This window comes from Podarcis muralis, chromosome 17 (assembly GCF_964188315.1).
Source record: "Podarcis muralis chromosome 17, rPodMur119.hap1.1, whole genome shotgun sequence".
Lineage (NCBI taxonomy): Eukaryota > Metazoa > Chordata > Lepidosauria > Squamata > Lacertidae > Podarcis > Podarcis muralis.
In genome coordinates, this window is record NC_135671.1 from 22,521,238 (window position 1) to 22,547,279 (window position 26,042).

At 44.4% G+C, this 26,042-nt stretch overlaps 1 protein-coding gene across 1 annotated transcript in view; it reads right to left on the reverse strand.

Moving 5' to 3' along the window:
- Positions 1–26,042, reverse strand: part of LOC114588049 (SUN domain-containing protein 3-like) — a 110,785-nt gene that overhangs the window by 15,887 nt on the left and 68,856 nt on the right. The window contains exons 2-3 of the mRNA XM_028712977.2: positions 5,507–5,674; positions 2,235–2,332 (exon numbers count right to left, since the gene is read on the reverse strand). Coding sequence (XP_028568810.2) covers positions 2,235–2,332; positions 5,507–5,674 — 266 coding nt within the window. The remainder of the gene's footprint in view (positions 1–2,234; positions 2,333–5,506; positions 5,675–26,042) is intronic.

Consider the following 26,042-nt stretch of genomic DNA (forward strand, 5'->3'; position numbering starts at 1 on the left):
AGTTCTTCCTGATGTTTAGTGAGAATCTCCTTTCTGGTAACTTGAAGTTATTGCTTCTAGTCCTACCCTCCAGAGCAGGAGAAAACAAGCCTTTTCCCCTCTTCCATGTGACAGCCCTTGAGATATTTGAAGATGGCTGTCATATCTCCTCTCAGTCTCCTCTTTTCCAGACTGAACATACCCAGCTCCTTCAACTGTTCATCATAGCGCTTGGTTTCTAGACCCTTGATCATCTTGGTTGCCCTCCTCTGCACACCTTCCAGCTTGTTAACCACCTCCTTAAATTGCAGTGCCCATAACTGGACACAGTATTCCAGGTGTGGTCTGACCAAGGTGTGGTCTGGACCAAGGTGCTGATGCAGCCTAGAATCTTGATGTTTGATTGTGCTCTTTTTGTGATTGCTTAAAACAACTGTTGTTGGGTAGGCAATATAACTCCATGTCTAACCAACTGAGCGTGTACTGAAATTAACCAAAGTTAAGTCTTTCCGGAGATTTGCACATGTTGAGCTAGACTTGAGAATGGTTCGACGCGCAAGCTCAGCTCAACATGTCCCATAAATCTTTGAAGAGTGGATTTAATCAAGTTGCGTAGAGGGTCTCAGACAACATTTTATCTCCAGCCACCGCTCACAACACAAGTGATTAACCTTACAGTGAAGACAGTACTGCCAATCTTAAAGAAGCTCTACCCGAAACCAATGCTTTGTGATAGCTATGAACCAGTTGCAACTACCCTGGGGTTTTTTTGGGTGGGGGGAGTGATGGAGACAGTGGCAGTGCAGTGCAGACATTCCAGAAATATACTGATTATTCAGACCCATTCCAGTCTGGGTTCAGACCTGGTTTCAAGACTGAATGGCCTTGTTCACTCTGACAGATGATGGAAGAAGAAGACAAGCGGAATGGATCAAGATAGCTTAGCTATGGTAGTCCAGGGATTGGTGACCTTCCAATTGGTTTACTGCAATGCACTCTGGGTGGGGCTTCCCTGACAGTTGCTCCAGAAGCTGCAGCTTGAGCAGGAAGTGGCAAAAATGCTATTGGATGGAGTGGCCTATCAAAAGCCCATATTAACTGTACTGAAAGAGTTTAACTGGCTGCCCATATGCCAAGACCACATAACACTGGTCTTCAAAGACCTACATTGGCTCCCAGTACGTTTCCAAGCACGATTCAAAGTGTTGGTGCTGACCTTTAAAGCCCTAAATGGCCTTGGCCCAGTTTACCTGAAGGAGCATCTCCACCCCCATCATTTTACCCGGACACTAAGGTCCAGCACCGAGGGCCTTCTGGCAGTTCCCTCACTGCGAGAAGCAAAGCTACAGGGAACCAGGCAGAGGGCCTTCTCAGTAGTGGCGCCCGCCATGTGGAACACCCTCCCATCAGATGTCAAAGAGATAAACAACTACCTGACATTCAGAAGACATCTGAAGGCAGCCCATACCCAGGGAAGTTTTTAATGTGTGACATTTTAATGTATTTTTAATCTTTGTTGGAAGCCGCCCAGAGTGGCGGGGTATAAGTAATATATTATTATAAGGTATTGCAATAACACTGCTGTTATATAAAGCCCAAAATCAGGCGAGGTTACCTCCAGGACCACATTATTTTGCATACTTCTGCCTGTGCACTTGGATCCTCAGGAATGACCCTCTTAGCCATGCTGTAGACTCCTGAGGTTTGTCTTATGTCCACGAAGGCCAGGGCCTTTAGTGTGGTGGCACCTCCCCTTTGGGATGTTCCTCCTACGGACATCAGGCAGGCACCTACAGTACTGGCATTTAGGTACTTGCTTAAAACACCTCTGTTTACCTAGACTTTCCCGAAGGGGAGATCCAACTATGCTGATGTACTAATAAGATCTACAGTGGTACCTCAGGTTACATACGCTTCAGGTTACACACTCTGCTAACCCAGAAATAGTGCATCATGTTAAGAACTTTGCTTCAGGATAAGAACAGAAATCGGGCTCCGGCGGCGCGGCAGCAGCAGGAGTCCCCATTAGCTAAAGTGGTGCTTCAGGTTAAGAACAGTTTCAGGTTAAGAATGGACCTCCGGAACAAATTAAGTACTTAACCCGAGGTACCACTGTACTGATATGTTATACATTCGTCTTAGAAATGCAATTTTATTGTTGATTTTATGCTGCCTTGTGGTGTTATTTCTTAATGTTGACGGTATGAAATTCCCCCCAAATAAAAACATATAAATGCACGCCTTTTGGAACTTACCCCCCGTTTCTATTCCCTCATCGGCAGTTGAAGTTGTTTGACCACTTGAGGTAGTAGAGTTTCTGGGGCATTTCCCTGTGGAATTGCGCAAGTACCAGCTGAAAGAAGAAATGCTGTAAATTATCTGAGCGTTCTTCAAAACGATTTGTGTTTAAGATTCCTTCATGGACATGCTTCTGTCAGAAAAAGAAAGAAAGATGTCCCACAAATTCTTTGGATGTTATGCGGCACACTGTTTGTAGACACCAGGGATCTTGTGTGTGACCAGAGGAGAAATGAATGCTGGGAAGGAGCTCAAGAGAGGAAAGCCTGTTGTGCATCTGCAGCAGCACAACTGGACGCCTTCATCTGCTCCAGCTGCAACAAAGCATGTCTCTCCAGTATTGGTTTCTACAACCACAGCAGCCACTGTAACCTTCCAGATGTTTGACTTCACCCCCAAAGGTGTCCTCCTCCATTGTCTCCCAAAACAGATGGATTTCATCCATATAGATAGCTGTTCATGCTGGTCCTAAAGGATCTACACTGGCTCCCAGTACATTTCCGAGCACCATTCAAAGTGTTGGTGCTGACCTTCAAAGCCCTAAATAGCCTTGGCCCAGTAGACCTGAAGGAGCATCTCCACCCCCATCGTCCAGCCCAGACACTGAGGTCCAGCTCCGAGGATCTTCTGGGGGTTCCCTCATTGCGAGGTGAAGTTACAGGGAACCAGGCAGAGGGCCTTCTCGGTAGTGGTGCCCTCACATCAGATGTTAAACAGTTAAATAACTATACCACCTTTAGAAGACACCTGTACTGGGAGGTTTTTTAATGTTTGATGTTTGTTGATGTTTTTGTATGTGTTGGAAGTGGCCCATTGTGGCTGCGGCAACCCAGCCAGATGGGCGGGGTATAAATAATAAAGTTATGCTGATGATTTAACTGTAGCCAGGAACAGGGCACATGGGAGTAAAAACACATTGCATGGAAACTGACATTGCACATTGCGACAGAAGTAGTGTGGGGAAGGTTTCTCTTAAGAAGATTCTGCAAGAAACAGAGAATGCCATGTGTATGTAACCCATGCTCTTATCCTAATTAGAAGAAAACAAAAAACAAAACAAAACAAAAGCAGGTCTTGGCGACTGCACAGCCACTGAAAAGTTTGACAGATGCCATATTAGATAAACTCCCAGATATGGATGTCGTCTTCTCTCTGCAGCAGTCAGTGCTGCATACCAGAAGTAGAATACAGCTGTTATGTACTGAGTTGAATAGGTTCCAAATTGCAGCAGTCTGATTGGTCCTAGAACAATAGGATTCAGAATGCAGCAGTCTGATTGGTCCTAGAACAATAGGATCCAGAATGCAGCAGTCTAATTGGTCCTCAGGAGCCACCCAATCCAACTCCAGGTGGAAGTGAATCCGCAACCTGATTGGCCTACAGGAGAATCCCGGAACTAGCCAATCACGTGGGGCCCATTGTGTAAAGAATGTACCGGTATATAAAGCAGACATTTTGGGGGAACTTCCATTCCTCCTCACTACTATTAACTGAATAAGGAGCATGAAATCCACACTTGACTCCGAGTATATTTCAACAGCAAAGCACAAAGTGCAGAACAAGCTCCACTTGTGCAATAAAACTCCCCCCTTTGTGTGTCCCCTAAACCTGTTTGGAGGTTTCCTTCAATTGTTATTATTTTATTATTTGTACCCCGTCCATCTGACTGGGTTGCTGCAGTCAGAACAGACTGAAGGGTTGCAGGGGCAAGTCCCATTGCGTGAATGGAGATCATAGCACACACACAACAACATAGTTGAATCCCGCCTGCAATGCCCATAGTGAATGTACAGTAAATAAAGGTATATTGGATGGGAGGGCCACACCGGCATCCTTCGTGAAGAAATTTGCAATCTAGTTTGATATCTGTAATAACTTGCAAAACGTTAACTTCCCATTTGGGAAATGCTTTGTGGAGCTTCCCTTGTGGAAAAGGAAACATAATTTTACTTCACAGGATTGTCGTGAGGAGAAAGCGGGCAAGAGAAACCACAGGGGCCACTTTGAGCTCTTTGGGGGGAAAGGTGGGATAGAAATGTAATTCATTAATTAGTTCATTATAGGTGTAGGAGCTCTGTTTGCTTTTACATCCAGACACCCTAATTGGAGCCTTAGAGAAATCACTGTGACTCCAAACAAACAAAAAAATAATGCATATTAATGGCAGGAACATGAAATATCTCACATGAGCTCAAAGTGTTAAATATGTGGCATGTCTCACACAAGGGAATTTGTTGAGGTACAGTAACAGAGCACTTTAATTTACTTGAATTGCACACACAGAAATGCCATGGTATGCACTTGAACCTCATCTGCAAAATACTGACAGTCTAAGGTAAAAGGTAAAGGTAAATGAGGTAAAGGACCCCTGGACGGTTATGTCCAGTCAAAGGGTTGCGGCAGTCATATTTGCTTTCAGGCTGAGGGAGCCAGCATCTGTCCACAGACAGCTTTCCAGGTCATGTGGCCAGCATGACTAAACTGTTTCTGGTGCAATGGGACACTGTGAAGGAAACCAGAATGCACGGAAATGCCGTTTACCTTCCCGACACAGTGGTACCTATTTATCTACTTGCACTGGTGTGCTTTCGAACTGCTAGGTTGGCAGGAGCTGGGACAGAGCAACGGGAGCTCACCCCGTCATGGGGATTCGAACCGCTGACCTTCCGATCGGCAAGCCCAAGAGGCTCAGTGGTTTAGACCACAGCACCACCTGTGTCTGAAGGTACCCTCTGGCAGTATTAAAGTTATAAACCTAAGTGTTCTCTTATCTGTCCTTTCCCCCCCTTTTTTTTATCCTGATACTTTAAAGGTAAAGGGACCCCTGACCATTAGGTCCAGTCGTGACCGACTCTGGAGTTGCGGTGCTCATCTTGCTTTATTGGCTGAGGGAGCCGGCCGAGGGAGCCAGCATTTGTCCATAGACAGCTTCCGGGTCATGTGGCCGGCATGACTAAGCTGCTTCTGGCGAAACCAGAACAGCGCATGGAAATGCCGTTTACCTTCCTGCCGGAGTAGTACCTATTTATCTACTTGCACCTTGACATGCTTTGAACTGCTAGGTTGGCAGGAGCTGGGACTGAGCAATGGGAGCTCACCCCGTCACGGGGATTCAAACCGCCAACCTTCTGATCGGCAAGTCCTAGGCTCTGTGGTTTAACCCACAGCGCCACTCGCGTCCCTATCCTGTTACTTTACCAGGATACAAAAACACACAATATTGCTCTACCTGTTTGACTGCGTTCCACCGGATCCCGTTGGCCCACTGGAAATATTTGGGTTATCCTGAAAGCCTTGTGTTGGTTGCTCCAAACTTCTCCTCACAGACCGCTTCCCGTTCATTCTTGAGAAGGGACGACTGGATGTATTCTGAGACAAATCTGTTGGATTCTTCTGACTGTATCATGGACACCGAAAACCGACACCAGCCAAAATTGCACACGCGACCAAAGGGAGACCCTCTTTTAATAAGTCATCGTCAAAGTGGAACCCATTCTGTCTTTCCAATGCACTTCTGAAGTATGTGGAGATTATCTGCCAGGCGTCCAGTAGGTGATGTCATAATAGGAACTCTGCGGTGAGATGGCTTCATGACATCATAATGGCGGACGACTTAGGATTAGATTGACTGGGTGAGATCCATAAATAACGGCTCCTTGAATCCTTAGGGCTTGATAACTTGAGCTGTAGAACTCATGTTAGAAAGAATCTAGGCAGAGGGCCTTCTTGGTACTGGCGCCCGCCCTGTGGAACGCCCCCCCCCCCAGATGTCAAAGAGATAAACAACTGCACAACTTTTAGAAGACATCTGAAGGCAGCCCTGTATTGGGAGGTTTTTAATGTTTGATGATTTATTGAGTTTTAATATGTGTTTGGAAGCTGCCCAGAGTGGCTTGGGCAACCCAAGTGCCACTCTGCACTTTCAAGTTCCTTGCCTGCTGACATTAAGCAGGTGCCTTTGTTGTATTATTTTTGGTGCCTCCTTGAAAGATTTTTTGTTTGTGCAAGCCTATCTAGGCATGTAGAAGTTACATGTGTTTTCTCTCTTTTCAGCTACTGTTAATCCTCTTTGGAATGTTTTCTTAACTGTTTCCAATTGAGAAATTCTATGTTTCATTATATACATTTGTAAGCTGCTTAGAGGTTTTCCTACAACCAAATAGCATAGGCATTCTGCTAAATAAAAGAAAGTTAACAGTACATTGTTTTTCAAAAGGTCTTCCAATACGATAATCTTTATTGTCATTGTCCCATACGGAACAACGAAATTGAAAAAATCTACATCAGACATTCAAAAACCAACAAGCCCGCTATCCCAGCTATCCCCACCTGCTTAACCCACTAAAAACTTTGATACCCCATAATTAAATACAATACACCCCCATAGAGACTCCTTACACCGCGTTTGAAACCAAAATCGCATTTGGATAGAAACTGTTTCTCAGGCGGCTTAGTAGTCCTAGTCTTTATAACCCTGTACCTTCTTCCAGAACACAGAAGCTGAAAGAGATCGTTTCCAGGGTGTGCACTCTCCTGCGCTATCTCTGCAGCTTTCTTATGGCACCTGGAAGCGTAGATTTGATCCAAGGTGGGAAGAGTGCACCCAATTTCTCTCCGCAGTCTTTACAACCCTGGACAGCATTGTTTTTTCCCTGACTGTGCAGCTCCCAAACCACACACACAGACCATAAGTTAATACACTCTCCACAGTACAATGGTAAAATGCCATCAACAGGTCCTTTGAGAGATGACTTTTCCAGAGGATTCTCAGAAAATATAACCTCTGCTTGTTCTTTATCAGTTCCAGTGCTCAGAGTGAAACAAAAATTAGTTGAAAGGCCTCCCATTTCCACTAGAGGTCAGTAATCGTTTACATCTTGATCACAATCTGTAAATGCTAGAGAAGGATGGTTTATAGAAGCAGGAGATTTGGAAGGGACCCCAAGGGTCATCTAGTCCAACCTGCTGCAATGCCGGAATCTTTCCCCCAATCCACGACCTGACATTAAGAGTCTGATGCTCCAACCACTGCTCCTACATTCCCCTGCTTAGCTTCATGCTGCAATGATCAGTGGTTTGCCTAGCAAGTGTGAAAGAGACTCATAAGAGGCTCGTAAGACTGAGTGTTGCTCTTCTTGTCCTTTTCTCAAACGATGAGTCTAGGAGCACCTTAATAGGCTGACCAGGTTCAAAAAGTATCTAAATGGTGCTTAGAGAATGATAGATAATTTATTACGGTCAAAGACCAGCTTGCATAACACACTAAAAACAGCGTTCATAAAGATAAAATATACAATCAGAGCAGATTGCAGCAATGCTTAGAGAATAACTTGCACCTAAATATTAGTAGGGTTGCGGGTGGCGCTGTGGGTTAAGCCACAGAGCCTAGGACTTGCCGATCAGAAGGTCGGCGGTTTGAATCCCCGTGACGGGGTGAGCTCCCATTGCTCGGTCCCTGCTCCTGCCAACCTAGCAGTTCGAAAGCACGTCAGAGTGCAAGTAGATAAATAGGTACTGCTCCGGCAGGAAGGTAAACAGCGTTTCCGTGCGCTGCTCTGGTTCGCCAGAAGCGGCTTAGTCATGCTGGCCACATGACCCGGAAGCTGTACGCCGGCTCCCTTGGCCAATAAAGCGAGATGAGCGCCGCAACCCCAGAGTCGGCCATGACTGGACCTAATGGTCAGGGGTCCCTTTATCTTTTAAATATTAGTAAGACAAAGGAGATGGTGTTGGATTTCCAGAGGAAGAGAGGGGAGCCTGCCCCGTTGTATATCCGTGTGTGTGTGTGTGTGTGTGTGTGTGTGTGTGTGTGTGTGTGTGGAGAGAGAGTCTCCTTTAAATTACTGGGAGTTTACCTTAGTGAGGACCTCACTTGGAAAATCAACATAACTCAGGTGGTCAGAAAGACCCAACATAGACTCCATTTCCTCAGGGTCTTGCGAAAGAACAATGTTAAACAACAATTGATAACCTCCTTCTACCGGTCCACAATAGAAAGTGTCCTCTCATACTGTATCACAGTGTGATACGTTGGCTTGACAGCCACGGACAGAAAGTCTCTACAGAGCGTGGTGAATACAGCACATGATATCATGGGCTGTCCCCTGAGCCTTCTAGATGACATCGAAAGGGATTGTTGCCTTAGGAGAGCGAGAAAAATTCTCAGGGATGATTCACACCCCAGCCAGCACCTCTTTAATCTTCTACCCTTGGGCAGGAGATATAGAAGTATAATCAGCCGTACCAACAGGCTAAAAAATAGCTTATATCCGTGGGCTGTTAGGCTGTTGAAAGGAAAATAACACAGCGCAATAGACTTGTGAGGTGGTGTGTTGTTCGATAAGAGATAAGAGTGTTTTTTGGGGGGGGGAGGGAGCCTCGTTTAATTTCATTGGACACATTGTACAATGACAATAAAGGTATTATTATTATTATTATTATTATTATTATTATTATTATTATTACCACCAATTTATTGTGGCAAAATCTTTTGTGTATCTCCAGCTCCCTACTGATCCCACAATATTTATGTAAAAGAAATGGCATACGCTCTGCTAGACTCTTCAACAAGGATAGCTCAGTCAGTAGAGCATGGGATTCTTAATCTCAGGGTCGTGGGTTTGAGTTCCATGTTGTACAAAATATTCCTGCATCGCAAGGGGTGGGCTAGATGACCATTGGGGTCATAGCTGTCAACTTTTCCCTTTTCTTGTGAGGAATCCTATTCAGAATAAGGGAATTGCCCTTTAAAAAAGGGAAATGTTGACAGCTACGATTGGGGTTCCTTCCAGCTCTGCAGTTCTATGACTCTAAGACTTCTAAGACATGCAATATCTATAGAACTCCAGGATTTCCCTTCCTCTCTCTCTCTCTCTTTCTCTCTCATGGTTGTGCAAGTATTCAGGCAGATTCAGGAATTGCCACAAAAAATAGTGCCTTCCCCCATCAGGTGTGTGGATTCATTCCAAAGTATAACGTATTTATGTGAAACTAACGCAAAGTCGAATCTAATGCACACCTCAGTTTTCAAAACCTCGAAACCAAAAAAGCATTTGCTATGTCAGCGGTGTTTTTCAAGCTTGCCATCGAATCTAATGTGCCATCGAATCTAATGTGCACCCTAATTTCTGTGACATAATTTGGCCAAAAAAAGGTGCCCATTACATCCGAGTAAATACGGTAGTCATGAGCGAATTCCCATTTCCTTTGCATTGACTCTGGATCGATTTTGGGACACACTTTTACACACACACACGAAAATGTGTCATTTAATGGCTAGAAGCGAGGAGTTCAACATTATTTTATAAATATTAAATGCATTTCAATACTGAAATATGAATATGTCTTATAAATACTCGTATTATCTTAACAATGGCTGATCTTTAGCACTAAAAAAACCCCATTAACTATGTTTATAGAAGAAGGTGCAAGCAATTAAAAATGAATAAATCTAGTTATATTTCTGCCCAATGATAGGCTAGCCTAATCAATAGAAAACCACTCATGGAAACGATGGAAATAATTGACTGCCTGAATTGGCATCTGTCCTGTCTTTAGCAAAAGGTTATGAATGAAGCAGGCTCATGTTTTTTAATTGCCCAAATCCAATTTTGTTTTTTTGATGCTTATTCCTTTTATTCTTTGTTCTCTGCAAAGTTGCTTTGAAGGGTACACAGGCTTCCATTTAATTTTCAAAATAAAACTAATGAGATGGGTGAAGGATGGAAGCGACGGTTTGTTTGTTTGCTTTTTTTAAAATTAAAAAAGCACCTCTTTGTATTCTCTCATTGATTATGAATTTTATCTGCATATATTAGCAAGCCTCAGTTGTAAGAGCTGTGTAACTGACATTTAAAGAGTTGTAGGGGCTCTCTTCTCCGCCACTGCTATTTCTCTCCTTGTTACTCAAACAACTAGTTTTGGGGTTGCCAGTTCGAATTCTGAAACGGGAAGAGGTGGAGCAGGGATTTGGGAAGACGCAAGACCCATAGCAACATTCAGAGGATGCGGCTTGGATATGGGATGTGTTAAACTGGGTTTTTAAAGGCAAAAGAAGCAACATCGCTGCCGGACAGAGAATTGCCCATACAGGGATACTTTCTCGACAATGTTTTTCACACATGCACCTCGAAATTGATATCCTGAGATGTCTGAAAGTGCCGATAAAGGAGGTTGCAGGTGTGTGTGTATCCCCAATTAAGGAAAAATGCATGTGTGTGAAAATTCAAACATGAACTACAGTCAGGTGCAATATTCCTTAAGCCGCTTTAGCATGCATCTTAAGATGCAGATTTAAAGCTAGAGCCAGCATAAGACATTTTGACGCCTTGAGGTGATTGATTATGATTATTTGAATTTATATACCGCCCTATACCCGAAGGTCTCAGGGTATCATCTATCATCTACCTATATCATCTATATCTATCTATCATCTATCATCTATCTATCTATCTATCTATCTATCTATCTATCTATCTATCTATCATCTATCTATCTCTATCATCTATCTATCATCTATTTATCATTTATCTATCTCTATCATCTATCTATTATCTATCATCTATCTATCTATCTATCTATCATCTATCTATCTCTATCATCTATCTATCATCTATTTATCATTTATCTATCTCTATCATCTATCTATTATCTATCATCTATCTATCTATCTATCTATCTCTATCATCTATCTATCATCTATTTATCATTTATCTATCTCTATCATCTATCTATTATCTATCTATCATCTATCTATCTATCTATCATCTATCATCTATCTATCTATCTATCTATCTATCTATCTATTATCTATCTATCTATCTATCATCTATCTATCTATAAATCATCTCTATCATCTATCTATCTATCTATCATCTATCTATCTATCTATCTATCTAATCTATCATCTATCATCTATCATCTCTATCACCATCATATCTCTCTCTCTCTCTCTCTCTCTCTCTCTCTCTCTCTCTCTCTCTCTCTCTCTCTCTCTCTCTCTTCATTCTTGGCTGCTTAGGAAATCACAACTCCCAGCACTCTAACCCATGTGTGGCTTGTATTGTCCTGTGTCGAAGTATTGCCACTGTTCTGAGGTTAGGTTCTTATTGCAGCCGCTGACTCTAAATGCCAAAAGCTCAGTTTTAGAATTTTCTAGTAGCCAGGGCGTTTTGAGCACCATACTTTCCCAAATACTATGGAAATGCCCATTGCTGTCTGACAGCGCATGAGGGTGCCCTCTTGCCAAAGTGAAGCAGGTCTAGGTCTGGTCAAGACTTTGGATGAGAAGCACCTTTGGAATGTGTGCTACATTGGATTCCATGAGACAAGAATTTGCCTGTAATCTCTCTGAAGTCAAGAAAAGGAAGCTTGAAAGACAGCGATACAAGACAGAGAAAGGTAAACTTGATTTTTAATTCCCCTGGGCCTGTGGTATGTCTAAAACTCATCTGTTAAAGTTTTGCTGCCGAAGATGCTTAATTGCATCTCCTGGTGCTATTTAGCACTTCTAATGCTGTATGTAGAAAGGGTTCTCTTTCTAGGCAAGGGAGAAATCTCTTGAGGGAACGCTTAAGGTAAAACAGCTGAAATGTTCTCTCTGCGTGTACAGGCTTGCCAAGAAGAATAACAAGCTTCGTAGATCTGAGAGAAAAGATGAACCGTAGAGACTTCAGTGACGGGAATGGGGAAAGGCCAGCGAACAGCAAGAAACCAAGGGTTAAGTTGAAGCAAAAGGACACAGTGCGGAGGCAGGGAACCGCTTTGAAACCAAAAAAAATAGGGCAAGTGTAATACCAGGACATAAAGGAGCACAGCTGGCTAGAAGTCACTTATTGCTGTGTGCAGTTTCTATCTGTATGGGTCCTTGAAGCTGGAACTGAAACATTATCTGTCATATACCCTGTCTCTGTTTCTCTCATGCACAGAGACACATTCACACACACAGAGACACATCCACACACACAACACCCCACACTTATTCAGACTCCTTGATCTAGGTAAATTCTATTCACTTCCTTTTTTTTTTAAGGTACGCATGTGAACATGTGGGAAACGTGCTTTTAGTGATGTATGTCACTCAGGTTAAAATCCTGGCCAAGCCATTTGCGACAAAGACATACTCCTCAATGTCCCAGAAAAACCAGGACAGATTGGTTTGGATTAGGAAGATCAGGTTCATAAACATTGTACATGATTAAAATGGGCACATTTGGTCAGATCATGTCCAAAGGACATGTGCAAATCATACACTCACCTTGTGTGAAATGGGCTTATTCATTTCTGGGAGAGGCATCCAAACCAGAATTTAGAGCCTTTTCGACTAGCAATTCAAATATGGAGCACCTTTTCTGCGAAAGCAAGGCGCATGGATCCTAAAGGCAGTTAAAAAGAAAGGAATTCCCGGCGAAACCTGCAGGCAATTTCAGATACAAACAGGAAGCAGTGAGCAGCTGTCACTTTGTGAAACTGACTGTCTGGCTAGTGTGAGAAAAGGCACTCAAAATGTTTTCTCTGTATAATCGTCCACAAGGTGGCAGAACACCCCTTCGGCCTGCATTCTGTTTTGATGTTATTTGGCCTTCAGACACCCCTGGGATTGTGAAAACCATCTGCAGTCCCATTATATGGGGTGGTATCTTTCTCCTTGAACTGTCAATCCACAGCGTGTTTCTGGGTATAGGAATAAACCATGGAGTTATTGGGATTAACAAATTCAAAGCAGAAGAGTGTGCTCTTGTAGGTGTACCTTCATATACATTACTTTAAAAATTCGGTGTATTTTTAGTAACTACAAATTCTACCAATGCACATAAGCTAGACCTGTGTGGGTCCCCAGTGTGATGCTCGTGGGCACCCTCAGTCACCCCCCCCATTAAAAAAATATATTTGCGTTTTTATTTTTATTTTCTTTTGAGGGGGTTGATGAGGGGCTGCTCGCCTTAGGGGCTGCTTGGGGGGTTTGTGTTTGATTTATTTTGGGGTGTCGTATGCATTTTGCCTGTTTTGTGTTGAAATAAAAAAATTAAGGTCTTATATGTATAATAAATGTTCACAAATGTACCAAGCAAACACGTACATAAATATATAAACCACATGTCTGAAGCAGCACAGGAAAACAGCCCTGGAACCGTTTTGGCTCCCAGACGGACCAAATGTTTTCTCTGCAAGATCAAAGGAAAATGGAAAAGCCTCCCCATTGTCTTATCATTCACAAAACCTGTCTTAAGGATATGTCTGTGTATGAATAGGGTGAGCCTGTGACCTGGCTCAGGAACTAAGTATTTGTCATTACAAAAGACTGGCCAGGCTCCCCAGGGTATCCAATCAAGTAAGCATTAACAGGTAACCTGCCAGACAGGAGATAAACAACGTCAGGAGATAAACAATGTACTCAGATTTCTCTTGAGCTACACCCCTTTCTGTGACGTAGGTATATAAGGGTGGGCACACCTTGGTTCAGGGTCCTCCTCCTCCTCCTCCTTCGTATGAAGGGGGCACCCTGTTGCAACAGATCAATAAAGATCAGGCTTACCAGCTGCTTTGCTTCTCAATATTCTCTGGTTGGCCTCTGTTATTTTCTCCGACCGATGGAGAACCTGCAAAGGACTCTATAAGGGCTCTTGTGTTCCCCATAAGGGAATAAGGGCAGATTTTCGTTTATTACAGTGTGTTTGGTAATGTGTGGTTCTGAGCATCAATAGTTTTTCTTCTGCAAAGTGGGATGTTTTGTGGCACCGAAGGAAGCTTCTCAGATTTCCAAATATGCCTCTGTCAGGGACTGGGCAGAGGAGGAATGGTGGAGACCACTGCCCAGCCTGACCCTTCCAGGGAGGAGGAAGAGGAAGACAGTTTAGATCAGAGGTCAGCAATCTTTTTCAGCTGTGGGCTGGTCCACCATCCCTCAGACCATGGGTCGGCAAACTAAGGCCCAGGGGCCGGATCTGGCCCAATCGCCTTCTAAATCCGGCCCACAGACTGTCCAGGAATCAGTGGGTTTTTACATGAGTAGAATGTGCGCTTTGATTTAAAATGCATCTCTGGGTTATTTGTGGGGCATGGAAATTCTTTCATTTATTTCTTCTTCAAAATATAGTCCGGCCCCCCACAAGGTCTGAGGGACAGTGGACCGGCCCCCTGCTGAAAAAGTTTGCTGACCCCTGCCTCAGACCATGTGGTGGGCTGGACTATATTTTGGAACCCATGGCTTCAAGTTGCAAGAAAGGAGATTCTGACGCCGTTTGACGGTGGAACAGTCTCCCTCGGAAGGTGGTGGACTCTCCTTCCTTGGATGTTTCTAAGCAGGAAATGGATGGCCATTGCTGAGATTCTGGCTTTCTAGGGGGTTGGACTAGATGACCCTTGGGGTCCCTTCCAACTCTACAGTTCTGAGAGTCTGTGGTTCTCATCTTTGAAAACAAACTTTGGGTTTGTTCAACGATTTACCGATGGTAATTCAAATGCGGAAGGCACAGCTTGAAGAACAACTCCTTACAGTATACACCACACCATATTAAATCAAACAGGCAATCTGCCCATCTTCTCTGATGTTATACTTTCTCCCTGCCGAAACATATTATTTGCAGCAAGGCTGCTTCCATGCTAGGTGCTTAGGGTGCAATTGCCATGCTTTGTTCACATACATTTTAATCGGAGCGTCAGTGGCGATGTGTGGCATCCATTCACAATCCTCTTGTGGTTTGCCAATATTATTATTATTAATAATAAAATTTTATTTATATTCTGCCCTCCCCAGCTGAAGCTGGGCTCAGAGCAGCTAACAACAATAAAAGTAACACAGTTTACATAAAATCACAATCAATTAATTGAAATACATTCTAAAATCAGTTCATTCCAAAATCAATTCTGAATCAAATTAATGGCAACCATTGGGCTAGAGTTCTATGAGGATTGCCAAAGGCTGTGCCTTGGCCAAAGGCCTGTTGGAACAGCTCCGTCTTGCAGGCCCTGCGGGAAGATATCAAGTCCCGCAGGGCCCTAGTCTCTTGTGACAGAGCGTTCCACCAGATTGGGGCCACGGCCGAAAAAGCCCTGGCTCTGGCCCAGGATCTGCAAGATGTTTTTATTTGGAGACTGTAAGGTTCTCCGTGGGACATTCCAGGAGAGGTGGTCCTGTAGGTACAAATGATTTTTTGTTCTTTTTTACCAGGCTCCCTCAACCTCGGCCCTCCAGATGTTTTTGGCCTACAACTCCCATGATTCCCTAGCTAGCAGGATCAAAGGTCAGGGATGATGGGAATTGTAGTCTCAAAACATCTGGAGGGCTGAGGTTGAGGAAGCCTGTATTTTACTGTTGCAGAAAATCCAAGTTTTTTTTTAAAATAACTACAATCTCATATGTAATATATGTGCACTCAGTTGCTCTACTCAAGGACCTCGTGGTAGCATGCACACTGAGTGCACATATTCTGCACCTGCTGTGACTTCCAGATCGATCCCTGAGGGAAGCCCTACAATAGAGCACAGTGCAGTTGTCCAATACAGTCCAATACAGAAATGTATTATATATATCAAAAATGGCGACTTCATAACTGGCTCCTTATATATTACAGGCAATATTGGAGAGGACTAAGCCCGGCTCGAAAAGGGTTAATCAGCAGGTGAATGTGTCTAACGAAAGGAAAGCAACTGGGCGAGAAGAGACCAAGAATAACAATATTCTCATTATAATTAATTCTAAAAATAGATTTGTGTGCATTTTTTTTTAAATGACAGGGATCACCCCTCTTAGTTAGCTGAGCTCTTTCTTCACATTTACTGAATTCAGCTCATTTATCTTAATCCTTGCATTATTTCTGGTGACTGGTTGCTTCTGCTGACTCCAGCATGGCTTGCAATTTGGCTATGGGGGCCCGATGGCTGCATTTTTGAGGAGCAAAGACACGGCCCTGTATTTCCCACGGACTTCAATGAGGCTTGCATAAGTGAATTGTAGTGCACTGCCCCGAAAGCTCACCTTTGCTTAATCAGGCCTAATCTTCTGCGCCCGGGGACCGTTAGCACAGACGTAGGTAATATCGCATACCTTTGGGGAATCCTTGTGACAGCTGGGTACAAATTGCTTGCCAGAGGATGGGGAAGGATGAATCACGGTGGAATTTCTCCCCAAACACAGCACGTGGGGTTCTGACGTCTTGCTTTTTGTTTCAGCCAGAATGCACAAAAGAAAGATGCTTACTAGCTCCTTGACTATTTGCTTAATTGCAAGAGATCCGCTCAAAAACCTGGTCTTCTACTGCGTGAGACCATTGGCCTTTTAGCTCTGTATAGCCTGTACCAGAGAATGCCAACGTGGTGCTCACGGGCACCACTCTGCCCATCATTACCTCCTGCGGCACCTCCTGCGAAAAGCGATGACAAACCTAGACAGCATCTTAAAAAGCAGAGACATCACCTTGCCAACAAAGGTCCGTATAGTTAAAGGTCCGTATAGCTATCAACCAGTTGTGCCAATAGTGATGTATGGAAGTGAAAGCTGGACCATAAAGAAGGCTGATCGCCGAAGAATTGATGCTTTTGAATTATGGTGCTGGAGGAGACTCTTGAGAGTCCCGTGGACTGCAAGAAGATCAAATGTCTCCATTCTGAAGGAAATCAGCCCTGAGTGCTCAGTGGAAGGACAGATCGTGAAGCTGAGGCTCCAATACTTTGGCCACCTCATGAGAAGAGAAGACTCCCTGGAAAAGACCCTGATGTTGGGAAAGATGGAGGGCACAAGGAAAAGGGGACGACAGAGGACGAGATGGTTGGACAGTGTTCTTGAAGCTACCAACATGAGTTTGACCAAACTGTGGGAGGCAGTGGAAGACAGGAGTGCTTGGAGTGCTCTGGTCCATGGGGTCACGAAGAGTCAGACACAACTAAATAAGAACAGATATAGGTTGTGGCTAATACCATGGGTAAGTGGCTTTGAAAACCAGTGCACTGGAGCCAAAATAAGTGACGATATATACACAGTCCATCCCTAGTCACAGTTGTTGAAGCAGCATGGAAGCATAATGGCGAAGCTCAGGAAGTAATCCCAAGAAACCCCAAGTTATATTAGGATTTCCCATCCTAGTTTTTAAAAGCATGTCTGAGTCATCTCACCCCGTTTTTCTTTGCTCTTCGGATGCTCTATGGTTTTGCTATGCAATAGTTTGGCAGATTTTATGACTCTCTGTATTAATTCCCTCCCCCTTTCTGATAGGCTTTGCTTGCTTGCTAATTGGTTCAGAGCCATCAAAATGCTTTGAGCTGAACAGGCACATCCTGAAATTACCCCTTCTGCCCGTTCCATTTTTGGGTTCCTTTTCTTAAATAAATAATAAAGGTATTTTCCGCAGCTAGAGCCTTTCAGAGAAGGCTGTGAGTCTGCCTCGTGTGATAACGCAAGACTCTGGCAGATGTTGAATTTATTTATTTTGAGAATAACCAGCATACTGGGCTTTGCTACTTCATGCTCGTTAGTGAAACAATTTGACCATGTTTGCTTTGATAGGTGCTAGCAAGAACAAAGCAGGGATGCTCGCCTAAGCAAGGAGGAAAGGGTAGGAAAATCCTTATTGAAAGAATTACACACAGCAAGCCCTGATTAAAGGATCTGGAGGAAGCCGGTTCTGGGACCTGACAGTGATCTGTCAGAGTTCGCTGCAGTTGCATTATAGTAGAGAAGAAGAAATGCAAGGAAGTTATCTTATGGGATTGATAGTATTACTGGAGGAATTTACATGCTCTAGTTCACAAGTAGGAATGCTTCTGAAATTCTGAGCTGGGTCAGGTTCAGCACCTGATATCATTGGACAGCGCATGCCAAGGTCCCACAGTCCTGGCACAAACCACTGCTGTTGCCTGCCCAAGGTGCCCGTTAAAGAAAAAGTACCTGACCCAAACACTCAAACAGTGCCAGGCAGCTAGATCTAGTGCCCCTCCTTTAATTTTCCATGATGCCCTGATTCTAGTGTCCTTCTGGGGCACTGTGGGGAGTTTAAAAGGTGGTTTGACTCAGGCATCAAGTGGTGTTCACGGCATGGCCACCACAACAAGGAAATCCCTCCCAGCTCACTGACTGTCATGGTCCAGTTCATGGGCGGTAGAAGTCCCAGCTGAGGACATCGGGACCGGGGGCAAGATGGCAGGCTGGGAGCTGGAACGGGAGTCCAGAAGCCAGGAGTCAGGAAGCCAAGAGTCTGAGGGTCAGAGATCTGGGAGTCAAGAAGCAAGGGTCCGAGAGTCAGGAAGCAAGGAGTCACAAAGTCAAGGGTCCGAGGATCAGGAAGCAAGGAGTCACGAAGTCAAGGGTCCGAGGGTCAAGAAGCAAGGAGCCAAATGTAGCAAGGCAGGAAACATGTTGCTGTGGCAAAGAGCCAAAGGGAAATGCTGACCTTATACCCCTTCCTGGCTCTTGCCGCCAGGTGCTGTGCGTTACCAATCAGCCTCACCTGTGTGGCCGCACCTTGCCTCTTCAGAACAAACTTAGGAAGGCTCCAGTCCTGCAGAGTCCTATTGGTCACAGGGCCTGGCTCCTGCACGGACTCCTGACACTGACAGAGGAGGGATTCCTTTGTATCACAAAACCAGGTATTGCAGGTATTAATACTGCGCAGTTTGAAATGACTGGAAGCCTAAGAACTGACTCGTTTTGGAAGAAATCATTGTCCAGGTCCATAAAAATATTATTCAAAGTTTCACTGGCAGTGCTCTTCAAAAGCATCAAAGATACAACCAAAATATCAATACAATGTCTTGTGCTGCCCAGATGTCAGGGATCGTGCTGAGGAGGGCTGCACTGAGGAGGAATGGGGGGAGTCTCCCCCATCCACCCGCTCCTGATCAGAATCCTGAATCTTCCCAGGAGCAGCAGGACAGTATAGATTTGGAACAGTGGTTTGCAGAGGGGCATAGTTCAGAAGGCAGAAGCTGGGAAATACTGGTTGGGGAACAGCTAGGAGAAGATGCACTGGGAGAGAGAGAGTTAATAAATTCTCTGTCTCTGGAAAGCATTTATCCACTCAGCCCAAGGTCAAGAAGAGCTGACAAGGTGGCAGCACAGAAAGCACAGTGGTTACGGGACCAGGTTACAAGACGCGGTTGTGACGTGAGTGACTAGGGAGGAAGTGGGTGGAACCCTTAATTGGGAGCACCGCCATTCCTAAGAAAGAGATTATTAGTTCTCTCGCTGTGATCATTAAAGTTTCTAACTGGTAAGAAGACTCCTTTTCCTTTGTTCCACTTATCTACTGCCAAAGGGAGGGGGGGGGAGACGAAGCCAAGTCCCTGAAGCCTGACACCAGCACAGGCTCAGCATCTTCTTAGAAATAACAGATTCCCAAAATCCAAACTGTTTCTCTCCCCCATTCCAATTCCAGCCTCCATTGTCCTTAGGCTAGGCAGCTCTTGCAGAGCCTGTTGTGTGCGTTGTTCTCCCTGTAGTGTTCAGAGAGACTGAAAACACCACACCTTTCAAGATGACGAATTCGCAACTCAATATCTTCATCACATGATCAAAGGTTCTCTCTAAGCACAGAGTAGAGAAACAGTCAACAGGTAATCATTAACTAGGTACAGCTCAGAGAGAGTTCTTCTTGCTTTCAATATGTATATCCTCATGGAAATTCCCTATGCTAAACCTTTTCACCAATACATCTGTAGGCATTCTCATTTCAGTGTCAATTAAACCATGAACAGTAAAGGTACCCCTGGGTTTTGGAGTTCCAAATTGCCTGTTCTCATTTCTGACGTGGACCAGATGCATTAGAGATCCACTGTTGTTTGGCCTGTCTTTTCTTTAGTTGTTCCATTCTAAAGTTTGGACAGAGGTCTGCATAGTCTCAGTTTGCCACACCTTGCCGTTCCTTCACTTACTAATTTATGTCTTCTAGTTCTTGCATTTGCACAGTGATGAATCATTTCAGAAAGAAATCTTGCTGGGATCCGAAGATTTGATTGTATCGCGAATCCTTTCTCTTTTACGAATGTGCATGGAATGGTGGGCATTGATAAAAGATTAACGAAGCAAATATTTATTAAGGTCAGCTATTGAAGGAAGCACAGAATAGCTTTTGTAAAAAACAAAACCAAACCACAGCCTCGGAAGAACAAATGTAGCAGCTAGGAATCAACCACCATAGAAAGATATTTCAGTGTTCAGATATATTGCCACATGTTCAGTAGCAGATTTATTAGATCCCTTAAGGAAGATACTTAAAAAGGTCTCTAAGGATTCACTAGGAAATTGCCTTGTAAGGGGATAAATTATGTGTTCTCTAGCCCCTTGGTAAAATCCACAGTTGCAAAACACACAAGAGACTGTTTCGAGCTCTAAAAGATTGCAAGGACAGCACTTATCCTTGAAGGAGAGTTTAGCAACTCTGTCCTCTAGGATCAGGGAGGGCATATATAGATAGGGCATACATTTGTTAGCAGCAGACCAAGGACTTATCCATGCATGCTGTTGTCCTGCTGCTCTCCCTTGGGGAAAACTGCTCCTTAGAGCTCAATTGGAGCAAACGGCAATCAAGGTTCCCACTGGGTAGCCATTTGTTCCGATCTATCACTAAAGAGTGGGTTTTTGCTTGGGAAGGAAGGGGACAAGGGGGAAACCACTTGGTGTAGATGAGCCCCAAGTCAGGCCCAGTGATCACAGGGCAGATAGTCCATTAACTGATGCACATGACTCTTGCAAATCTGTATTTGGTGAATGACTATTAATAGAAACTGTGCAAAAAGAACCTCAGTGCAATCATACACATAGATATTTCCTTTTTTGGGGGTGGGGATTATCATGTCATGCATGTATATCAACAACATAAAGGTAAAGGTAAAGGGGCCCCTGACCATTAGGTCCAGTCGTGGCCGACTCTGGGGTTGCGGCGCTCATCTCACTTTCTTGGCCGAGGGAGCCAGTGTACAGCTTCTGGGTCATGTGGCCAGCATGACTAAGCAACTTCTGGCGAACCAGAGCAGCGCACAGAAACGCCGTTTACCTTCCCGCCAGAGCGGTACCTATTTTTCTACTTGCACTTTCATGTGTTTTCAAACTGCTAGGTTGGCAGGAGCAGGGACCGAGCAACGGGAGCTCACCCCATCACGGGGATTCGAACCACCGACATTCTGATCAGCAAGCCCTAGGCTTTGTGGTTTAACCCACAGCGCCACCCGCGTCCCATATCAACAACATAGAGGGGGAAATATGCAGGCGAATGGAAGGTACTGAAAGCTTTAGCAATCTGTGCATGCTCCAATTCCAGTATTAACTCCAGGAATGTTCCTAGTTTAACCAGAACTTCTGAGGCGTAGGAACAGCGGAAGCTGCATTATAACGAGTCACAACATTCAAGAGCTGTGTTTTAAAACTGTAGAAAAAAATGAGCCCTAATCAAGTATAGCCAGCATTTCTTCGTATGTGTGTGTTTATTTGTATCTACCAATATGCAGAAAAAGCCAGCCCCCTTTCCTAATGGCAAGAGGAGTTCCTCATGAAGTAATTGATCATCTTGCCAGATGGGCTGGATTTCAGCAAAACCGTTCCCACAGGACAGGTGAACAGAAACTGGTGAATGATATTTTTAGGGTACGATAACTGTGCCCTTGAAGGACCAAGTATGCAGTCTGGGAGTCATTTTGGACTCACAGCTGTCCATGGAGGTGCAGGTCAATTCTGTGTCCAGGGCAGCTATTTACCAGCTCCATCTGGTATGCTGGCTGAGACCCTATCTGCCCTCAGACTGTCTCACCAGAGGTGTGCATGCTCTAGTTATCTCTCGCTTGAACTACTGCAATGCGCTCTACATGGGGCTACCTTTGAAGGTGACCCGGAAACTACAACTAATCCAGAATGCGGCAGCCAGACCGGGGACTGGGAGCGGCCGCCGAGACCACATAACTTGGCTCCCAGTACGTTTCTGAGCACAATTCAAAGTGTTGGTGCTGACCTTTAAAGCCCTAAATGGCCTCGGTCCAGTATACCTGAAGGAGCTTCTCCACCCCCATTGTTCAGCCTGGACACTGAGGTCCAGTGCTGAGAGCCTTCTGGTGGTTCCCTCGCTGTGAGAAGCCAAGTTACAGGGAACCAGGCAGAGGGCCTTCTCGGTAGTGGCACCTGCCCTGTGGAACGCCCTCCCACCAGATGTCAAAGAGAAGAGCAACTACCAGACTTTTAGAAGACATCTGAAGGCAGCCCTGTTTAGGGAAGATTTAATGTTTAACAGACCATTGTATTTTAATATTTTGTTGGAAGCCGCCCAGAGTGGCTGGGGAAACCCAGCCAGATAATAAACAAATAAACAAATAAACAAATAAACAAATAAACAAATAAACAAATAAATTTATTATTATTATTATTATTATTATTATTATTATTATTATTATTATTATTATATGATGATGATGATGATGTCCTGCTGGCCACATAACCCGGAAAGCTGTCTGTGGACAAATGCCAGGTCCCTCGGCCTAAAAGCGAGATGATTGTCGCAACCCCAGAGTCGCCTTTGACTGGACTTAACTGTCCAAGGGACCTTTACCTTTTACCTTTACCTACAGTGAGATGTGTGTATGGGAGTCGGGAGAGGAGGGGTGCTTAATGTTTGGACTTTCCTCCTTAGGTAGCAAAATGCATCAGGCTGCTTTGCCATTAATATGCTGCTGAATGGGGGGTGGGAATCTCGATTATCTTTTCTATATCTAATTAGAAGAGTAACAGGAAAGTCATCAGAAATGACGAATGACGACCGACCAGAAGAATAGCCTTTGCCATATATCTCCAGCATTTCAGTGAAAGCTCTCTCTGTGGCGGGAAAAGAGATCTCCAGAAATACTCTTGCCGTATCAGCAATTTCTCGAGGCAGAGACCTTTCTGAAAGTGACCTGCCGTGAAGCCCTCTGTTGCTGATTTCAGACTATGCATAGTGTGAGGCCCAAGGCTACAGTCCAAAGCACATTTGATAAGCACCACTGGATAGCATGGCACTTACTTTCAAGGAAACATGCATATGGAATGCCATGCGTTTGCAAGAGGTGCCCATTCCCATCTCATAGATCTAAGGTTTGGGGATCCTGGGGAAAGACCTAGAGGTGGGCAAGCTTCCTTTAAGATTAACTTGGATATTATTCAAGATCCTCCAAAACGAAACAGGTAAGAAATCGGACAAGGTTTTCCAAGCCAGTCTGAGGGTTTAGAAAAATTAACCCCATAGGAGGAAGGTTGCAAGAGCTAAATCCATGGATGGGGGTGTTATAGGGGAAAACTGCTCCCTTTGCCTTATGGGGTATCCAAGACATAGCTGTCAACGTTTCCCTTTTTTAAAGGGTCATTCCCTTATTCCGAATAGGATTCCTCGCAAGAAAAGGGAAACGTTGACAGCTATTATCCAAGAGCCTGTATAGAGGTCTTTAAGCAGAGGCTTGACAACCATATGTCAGGAGTGCTCTGATGGTGTTTCCTGCTTGGCAGGGGGTTGGACTCGATGGCCGTTGTGGTCTATTCCAACTCTATGATTCTATGATTCTAAGTGGGTTCCCTATTGGCAGGAGAAAATAACAGAGGCCAACTAGAGTATATTGAGAAGCAAAGCAGCTAATAAGCCTGATCTTAATAAACTGTTGCAGCAGGCTCACCACTCACCACACTCAGGAGGGAGGAGAGAACCCGGAACAAAGGTGTGCAAGCCCTTATAGAGACTTTTGAAGTTGCCCACCCCGTAGCTCAAGGCCACCCCCCAAAACATCATACATACATCACAGAAGGAGGCCGTCTACAGCAGAAATCTTGTCTGCCAGGATACCTGATAATGATCACTGATTGCTTTACCTGGGCAGCCTGGCCATTCTTTTGTGATGGTTGATACTTTTAGTTCCTGAATCCAGGTCACACGCTCACCCTATTCATACACAAATACACCCTTAAGACAGGATTTGTAAGCAAAAGACAATGGGGAGGCTTTCCCATTTCCTTTCTCCTTGCAGAGAAATATTTGAGGTCAATTTGGGAGAGTCAAAATGACTTCAGGATTGCTCTCCTGTACTATTTTAGACATATGGTTTATACAGTGGTACCTCAGGTTAAGCATTTAATTCGTTCTGGAGGTCTGGTCTTAACCTGAAACTGTTCTTAAGCTGAAGCACCACCTTAGCTAATGGGGCCTCCTGCTGCTGCCACGCCGCCGGAGCCCGATTTCTGTTCTTATCCTGAAGCAAAGTTCTTAACCTGAAGCACTATTTCTGGGTTAGCGGAGTGTGTAACCTGAAGCGTATGTAACCTGAAACGTATGTAACCTGAGGTACCACTGTATACCTATGTATGTGTTTGCCGTGTACATTTATGAACATTTAATTTATATTTGAGACCTAAGAATTCTTATAACAGGGGGAAGTTGGTTCCCTGCAGGTTCTCCATGGGGAGTGGCTTTTTAGCTCTCATTGTAAATGTGTGTGGTTCTGCCTATAAATATAATTGTTGCTATGATAAAAAAAAACCTCTTTTTGACTTGAGCTCGGAATAAAATTAATGGAACTAAAATCACCTCCTAGTTCTTGCTAATTTACACCCCAAAGGCAAGAATTTCACCCAAGAGAAGCAGTAACCTTCTTTTGAAAGAAAAGTCCAATGCCAACTGCAACTTCCCCCTCCCCCGCAAAGAAAACCCAAACAGTCCAACCTAAAACATATTTCTATTTTTAAACATTCTGTGGGAAAACTGTTAAAAGATTTATACAACCTCCCTCAAGCCTTTGGACTAACCAATTTGTCCTTGACAATTTTTCTCTACCCAGTCTTTTATTCTTCAGGAAAATTGAAGGGGCTTCTGAAGTTAATGGGAACTTTTTGTGTTCCCCTGAAATCAGGATCTACTATTGAAATGCAAATACTGGAATGGTAAGGCGTTATCTATAATGCAGTTCCTCCTCTCTGTTATAAGAAAAAAAACCTGCTGGTTTTCCTTTATGGGGTATCCAAGAGCCCGTATAGAGTCCTTAAGTGGGTTCCCTATCGGTAGGAGAAAATAACAGAGGCCAACCAGAGTATATGGAGAAGCAAAGCGGCTAGTAAGCCTGTTGTTTATTAAAACTGTTTCAATAGGGTCCCCACTCACCACATGCAGGAGAGAGGAGAAAACCCAGAACAATGGTGTGGTGCAAGCCCTTATATAGACTTTTGAAATTGCCCACCCTGTAGCCCAAGACCAACCCCCTAAACATCATATATACACCACAGAAGGAGGCGGTCTACAGCAGAAATCCTGTCTGGCAGGAAACCTGATAATGGTCACTGACTGCTTTACCTGGGCAGCCTGGCCATTCTTTTGTGATGGTAAATACTTTAGTTCCTGAATCCAGGTCACAGGCTTGCCCTATTCATACACAAATACGCCCTTAAGACAGGATTTGTAAGCAAAGAGACAATGGGGAGGTTTTCCCCATTTTGAGGTCCATTGCTCTCCTGTACAAAGTCTTGGTGCTGACCTTTAAAGCCCTAAATGGCCTCGACCCAGTATACCTGAAGGAGCGTCTCCACCCCCATTGTTCTACCTGGACACTGAGGTCCAGCGCCGAGGGCCTTCTGGTGGTTCCCTCACTGCGAGAAGCCAAGTTACAGGGAACCAGGCAGAGGGCCTTCTCGGTAGTGGCACCCGCCCTGTGGAATGCCCTCCCACCAGATGTCAAAGAGAACAACAACTACCAGACTTTTAGTAGACATCTGAAGGCAGCCCTCTTTAGGGAAGCTTTTAATTTTTGATGGACTACTGTATTTTAATATTTTGTTGGAA